Below are 7,525 nucleotides of genomic sequence, written 5' to 3'. Positions count from 1 at the left end.
TCCATGGTGCTTGTAGAGTAGAGCTTTGCCAACGGACTGTCCGTCTTGGATTGGAAGGCGTTGTTTGTGCCCCGGTGGTCCAGGTCGTGCGAGAGACACGCCACCATCAGGCCCAGCACCTGTCCACACACATACACATACACACACACACAACCAATATTAAGTGCTTGTCAAGTACCAAATACGACGTAAAGAAAGTGGCCGTTTTTGCTGTGTACAACCATACCCGCGCTTTATACACGAAATAGTTGTTTTATGCTTCATCTTATGTTAACTTCGCTACGCCGCTGTAATAGGTAGATGTGCAACACACGCCTACTTTCCGAATGATCATTTATCAACCAGATAACGGTCGCTTGGATTTAGATTGTGCGGTGCCAAACCCAGCGCGAATGTGAGCCCTATTTGAGACCCGTTCAGGTGGCTGGTTGGATGCCCTTCACTCGGATGCAGGGTTCAGCTTGACCTCCGGACACCTCAAAAGTGAAGAGAGCTGGAGACACCAAATTTACAGGGTAGGCTGGGCTGTATCGATTTACAGGGTAGGCTGGGCTGTATCGATTTTGACAGGGCGTCATAATTTGAGGTTCCATAATATTTGGGTCATACTATGTCAAACAAGGCTATACCCTATATTGCTGTCCAAGGTGCCAACCAGACCTCCTCACGCAGCCGCCTGGAACCAAGATACCTGCTCCAAGCAAACAGTCGCTGATGTGCACTCAAGGTCAGTGACCTTTTTACCCTTTAAAAAGTCATGGAGATTGAAATCCTACGAGAATGGATTGCTCTTTCGTATCTGAATGGGCGTCAAGGGTTAAGGTAGGTGATGTGTGTTCCCAGAATCAAAATGTTGACCTATCATCTTAGGCCAGAAAACTTTTCTGACTTTTGAGAAGTCCATGGAAAATTATGCGGCGGTTCCTGCTATTGATAACTTCGAAAAAAAACACTCCAGAAACCAACTCATAGAACAAGCTCTCACTAAAAAAGCAGGTCCTCTTGGACCTCTGTCCGACCTTCATACCTTACCTTAAGTCCATTAAATAGTGAATATAATTAACGTTTTGCCTATTATATAGGTTAGGTTAGGTTGCCTATATTTCAAACATGTGTCATATCGTATAACGCCCTGTTGTTGCACCAGATTGAACGATTCTCTAGAAATTGTCTTCGCTGAGAGCCAAGGTCTGACAATGACCTGCGACAGGTCAGTGATAAAACTTTGTGCTATAGGTAACTGAATAGCAAATCTTGTAATATAAGAACTATGTATCTTGTAAAGTCGCCGACCTATGGGGCAGGCCATCAGTGACCTTTTGCTTAGAATAGGTGTTTAGGTTCATGGAGTGGTATGAAGGGGTCTGGGGAGGTCTTGAAACACCAAACAGGAGTTTAACCATGTTTGACCTTGTTTAACCTGGGGGTCATGACCCAAGAACCTAGAACTCACTTACAAGTAAGTTCATATACAGGTCAACCCGCGCAATTTGGTGTCTCCAGCTCTCTTAGTTTTTTTTTTAGATCACAGAGGGTCAAACCGACCCTCATCCAAGCGAAGGGTACTCAATCGGCTACCCGGTGCGTGTTAAAGCGAGGTCTTGCTCATGGGTTCACGGGGCCTTTTCCGAGCGCCGTCCCGTGCGCGACGGAGCTGGTGCTGGCTGTAGGGTAAAACAAACATTTTGATCGACAAGGTTTCATCGAATTTTGATATTCTGGTTAATCATGTCGAAGTTGAAATGTGACGTCCGTCTTCCGAATTATATCTTCTTGGGCTCAAATATTGTTTCAGACAGAGGGCTTTCTCGACGTTTTCCCCCAACTATAGACTGTGCTCATGTCTCATGGTCATCATTTACTAAAACGTTCCTTCAGCTTCCATCAATTGCAGGTACGCTCCACAAATTGAGGGTCTCAGTCGATTCGAACCAAACATTACTGCATTGGTGAGCAATACAGTGGCTCGTTCAGTCGATTTAGATCAAATTAAAGCAATTCTCAACCATCTCTACGGCACCCCCAATCCGTCATTGCCGCCGCTGCGAAGCACCGCATTAACGGCAGTGCTCCATTGGGGCCCATTCAGGCGTTCGTTGGGCGGAAGGTGCCAGGGCGGCCGTGACTGCTGCTGTGAAGGTGACTTTCGGCACAGCGTCTAGATACGGATACAACTTACTACACATACCTTTCGGCACGCGTCTAGATACGGCTACAACTTACTACACATACCTTTCGGCACAGCGTCTAGCTACGGCTACAACTTACTACACATACCTTCAGTCTGTCTGAGAGCTTGAAGCAAATAACGATGGAAGCTTGTGGTAACTACCCTCGAGATGTAAAAACATTGTCTACTGGTATAAGTTGTGTCCACAGCTGCGGTGAAACTTGATTGAGTCGACAATATCAAATCAAAATGCAATATCTTTCGGTGCACGTTGGTGGACCGCAAAAATGTAAGAACTGGGGAGCGAATGAAGTCCGAACCATTCATGTTAGTGACTTTTTGGAACAATACCTAGAGGAGGAAACTGTCCCAATGCCGGAGAATGTTGCCTTTTGACGCAGCATACCAAAAGGAACGTGGTACTTGTCGAGCAAAAGGACGCCAGCCCAGGGAGTTTTCTCTTGCCATTGCTTTCAGTGAGGAAGTTCCATTATTCAGAATCGTTGTAAATGACGTGCTTGACGTGGGAAATGGCCCGCAGCTACTGGCTTACTCAGCTGATGAACTAGAGGCATCAAATGCGTTCACTCCAAGCGACTGGGTAACCATCGAAAGGTTTTGCCTATATGGCTCAAGTGAATTAAGCCGCACTTGCACAACTGCTGGATTTTCTCACACAATGTGCAGAACATTCGGCAATGTGCAGAACATTCGACAATGTCCGCTTTAAATACGGAACAGTCCGCAGATTTTGTAAAAAGACTGAGTCGTAGAGCTGCAGTGCACGTCGCCGCGTACAAGAGTGTATGCTCCGCACCTGTGCGGGCTGTGGCATTGTGGCTCATCCAGCCGTGCTGCCATTGGCTGGCGAGCTCTCGGTCTGCGCCATACGTCTGGTCAATAGGACGGCACCAATGTAATATAACACTGGGTTACCTGGTGAGCTCTCGGTCTGCACAGAAGTGTGATCGGTTTGGACTGTACCACTGGCAATCAAGCACTAGCGATTGCTTCACTAATAATTTTGCGAGCAACGAATAAATGGGTGAAATGCCCGAGGGCAGATTGTCGGCAACCGAGCAGACCTTCCATTCAGTGAATTGTTAGTAATAGTTGTTAAAGTAAATCACAAATGTCTCCCTTAAACAGACGGTTGGACAGTACATATCCAAAAATGCACCCACGACAGCACGAGACAGCATGGCTACGGAAAGTGGTATATGGCGTGCCACCAGCATAATGTGAGCAAGAAGCGAACAAGAAGACTTAAGGTTGGAGCAGGAAAGCTCTGCTACAAGGAGGTGTTTGTAAAGGCCGGTATGTATATAGGCTTGAATTCATATTCGGAATGGTGTGTTCGTGTCCTGTAAGCGTGCTTTTGGTACCAGCTGAAATCTGCTTACCCTTCTCCTTAGTGTGTGTGGTTGGTGTATACGTCATGTGCCAGCTAGCTTTGCGTGCAATGTGATGTAGACAAATGTGAACCCTGTGTTTTGACGTTTTTTTGCAGCCATGCCTGATACGGTACTGCACAATGGTCCCGAATTTTAAACTTGCATGCCATCAAGCAAAACAAAAAACAAAACAAAAACAAAAACAACTAGGCAATTGGCATTTAAACCTACCCTTCATCACAACTTGAGTAATGACGTTTCAAAATGCACAATAATGATGCTACATATGGGAATCAATATCTGCTGTCATAGTTTACTTCGTTTTATTTCGGCATTGGTGTGTACCTTGACGGCGATGCTGTTCCATATAGCCTGGTGTTGCGATGCGGATGCGATGCTGCTGTTCCAGATGGCGATATACATACATATATATATATATATATATATATATATATATATATATATATATATGTATGTATATAGCGATGCTGTTTTTAATACAGTGAAGCTGTGTTGATTATTCGAGCTCCGCTCGATGTCCGACCTGGTGTCTCAGCCACCAAGTCTAGCTGACTGCGATTGGAACGGCTCTGGTGTGTTCCCCGCGTTTCGCTGTTAGCTGCACGACTGGAAATTCCTCCGGGTCAGCAATAACTTGTGCTTGACAGCAGCACCGAATCCGTGGCGCGGTTTGCCTTCAATCTGCCCATTCCCAGCGTAATGTCCATTTCTCAAGCTTTCAGATACCATTGAGGTGGAACGGTGTGCGTTGCTTTAACCCCTAATGGGAATCGCGGACGTGCACGGACGGAAGCATCTAGTTTTGTTTCGCCGTGCAAAAGGACCTGGGCTGCATACAGTGGGCCTAGGCATGGGCAGCAGTGATACGAGGTCAAGCAGGCACCCTTGAGTTTTCAGGCCAGTGCTTATGGAGTACCTCACTCAAGGACTCCGCTGCGAGGGCCGGGCCCGTTAGCCAGGCCAGTGCTTGTGGTACACCTCACTCAAGGACTCCGCTGCGAGGGCCGGGCCCGTTAGCCAGGCCAGTGCTTGTGGTACACCTCACTCAGGGACTCCGCTGCGAGGGCCGGGCCCGTTAGCCAGGCCAGTGCTTGTGGTACACCTCACTCAGGGACTCCGCTGCGAGGGCCGGGCCCGTTAGCCAGACCAGTGCTTATGGAGTACCTCACTCAAGGACTCCGCTGCGAGGGCCGGGCCCGTTAGCCAGGCAGTGCTTGTGGTACACCTCACTCAGGGACTCCGCTGCGAGGGCCGGGCCCGTTAGCCAGGCCAGTGCTTGTGGTACACCTCACTCAAGGACTCCGCTGCGAGGGCCGGGCCCGTTAGCCAGACCAGTGCTTGTGGTACACCTCACTCAGGGACTCCGCTGCGAGGGCCGGGCCCGTTAGCCAGGCCAGTGCTTGTGGTACACCTCACTCAAGGACTCCGCTGCGAGGGCCGGGCCCGTTAGCCAGGCGTGCAGGCCAGTGCTTTATGGAACACCTCACTCAAGCACTCCGCTGCGAGGACCGGGCCCGTTAGCCAGGCGTGTGCACTGGGTGCCCGCTTCCCTTGAGATCTGGGTTGCGCCCCAGGCGTCTTTCCGTGCAGCCCCTGTACTTAAGGCGTAGGATTTCACCGACGATTGGATGGCATCACTCTTTATGTTGAGATCTGCAACAAGCGTAACGGAACAGCGTTGGAGTCAGCACTTGGTTCACGCCAAGATTGCTACCAGCTAAGAACACTGTATTATTTTTCGCAGTTGCACTTTGATGATTTACCTAAGTTTTTTGTGTTGAGCGAGGCTGGAAACTGTACAGGTTGGATTATTCCGCGGTTACCCATATGAAACGGATAATGGTTTGAGTCTGCCACATTTTTGGGGGAAAATCAGGGGCACCGACAAGAGAATGGGTCAAAGATTAACGAAGTGGTGGGTAGATACCTTAAAAAAGCTACGCAATGTTGACTGTTACCTCCACGCACAATATTGTCGGAATTATCGACGCAAACAACAAGTTTGCGCGCAAACTTTTAGTAATCTTTATTTTGTTTTCCAGACTGAATACGAAGCCTTTGATCAGGCAGATTCATGGGATCAGTGCCCACGCTGAGCAGCGCGTATTGCGTGAACGCAAACGACACCGTGCAGTCACAGCGTTCCGGTTCAGCGACAGCACTTAGAGCGACAGCACTTAGGGCGACAGCACTTAGCGACGAAACTTACGCCCGCCACAATACTCGGCACGGTCCGTTCGGCCTTCTAAAGTCATCTGAACTAAAGCGCGGGTACGGCCACACAGTGCAGGACATCTCAGTAAGGTGCAAACGGGAGGTGCTCAAAGCGACAAACCCCGCCCTCCGCTAGTGGCTGGATCAAAAGGGGGGCGGTCAAAGAAGCTGGGTTCGCGGGAGGATGAAATCATTCCTGGGACTTTTGCACAATTGAGGTATCGTGTACATGGAAAGGGAAATGGATAGGTGACATGTAGGCAGAACTGATGAGGAATTAGTAACGGGGAGGGGGCTCAATAACTTGGGGTGGGTCGGTATTTAAAAAAAAGAAAATGTCGGCACCGGCATGGATAAGACATTCACGAAATGTCGGGAAGACTCTCCAAGAAATGCTATATAATGGTACTCCTTACACTTCAGTTGAACGTAATAATCTCCATATGCACTTCTTTTGCAACTACAAACACAACACGCAATTTTTTATGTAACGTTCCTGAATTCCATGATTCCATAGTTCCATAATTTACCCGCAAAAATGTAAATGAGTGTGTGACGGATGCACATAACTGGTGAGGGATGTCTAACGGCCGGCTTGTAACTACAGCCCGCTGGCTAACCAGTGCATTGTTAATAAGTGTGTGACGGATGCACATAACTGGTGAGGGATGTCTAACGGCCGGCTTGTAACTACAGCCCGCTGGCTAACCAGTGCATTGTTAATGAGTGTGTGACGGATGCACATAACTGGTGAGGGATGTCTAACGGCCGGACTATGACTACAACCCGCTGGGTAACCGGTGCATTGCGTTAGGGAGCCCCATGGGTTAGGGAATGGATTTGATAATAGAAATCTCACGAATAAAGGGATGCATACCGAAGAATGCAATCCCATGCGTGCACCAGCAGAGAGCTTCACTTTGTCTGGGTAAGCATATAATGCAACTTTATTGTCTGAGGGGCATGATAATCCAACACATATTTTTTACTAAATTTCACCATTTGAAAACTTACCCTTTTGTGCTAAATTCGCAAAACGATCCCTGAGGCAGCTATGCAAGCCACACACCGTCCAATTCGGCATAACACGCAAAACTGCGAGCCCACAAAACCCCACTGCAATCAGTGCTACCCAACGGCAAAACCAGAAGCAAAGTGTTAAACGCAAACGCGTCATGACCTATCGTGACCTGACCTGACCTAACCTGATCTTGTAAAAATAGGTCTAGCTAGGTATGGCACCAGCAGTATCAAATCTATCAAAGGGAGCAGCGGTAGGGAAGCCAGCTTCTGCATGATCGCTTTCATCTATACACACATTAAGTAAGTTGTTAGGTACATTTGCTGGTTGTCAAGGCTAAATAAATATATATATATATATATATATATATATTTAAGTATATATGGCTATAAGTGTGCATATATATGCATCTAAATAAAGTACAATTATCACTTATTGTTGTAATCTGATTTCTATAGCCACAGAAAACAGATGTGTAAGGCCGGCAGGTTGCATCAGCTTCGTATAAATGCACTTCGTTTGTGAAGCTGAAGGGGTACAGCTGCACCTTTCTCTTGCAAACTGAAAAATGAAATATATGCACAATATGCCATTCTGTGCTTCTGTAGTTGTTTGGTGTATATATTTACGAATTCACAAGAAAATTGTCCACAATATGTCCGGCATTGCATCCGGTTTATATGAAGCTTCTCAGCACTCCAAAAA

General features: G+C 47.5%; 1 protein-coding gene across 1 annotated transcript in view; it reads right to left on the bottom strand.

Moving 5' to 3' along the window:
• Positions 1-8: 8 nt before the first annotated feature.
• LOC119114508 (cGMP-specific 3',5'-cyclic phosphodiesterase) overlaps positions 9-7,525 on the bottom strand; it is a gene marked incomplete at its 3' end in the record, with an annotated part of 59,392 nt that continues 51,875 nt past the window's right edge. Inside the window, exon 13 of the mRNA XM_037238617.1 lies at positions 9-119. Coding sequence (XP_037094512.1) covers positions 9-119 — 111 coding nt within the window. The remainder of the gene's footprint in view (positions 120-7,525) is intronic.

The sequence above is a fragment of the Pollicipes pollicipes genome, unplaced genomic scaffold (assembly GCF_011947565.3).
Source record: "Pollicipes pollicipes isolate AB1234 unplaced genomic scaffold, Ppol_2.1 Scaffold_860;HRSCAF=989_pilon_pilon_pilon, whole genome shotgun sequence".
NCBI lineage: Eukaryota > Metazoa > Arthropoda > Thecostraca > Pollicipedomorpha > Pollicipedidae > Pollicipes > Pollicipes pollicipes.
This window is presented reverse-complemented; position numbering and strand designations above follow the sequence as displayed.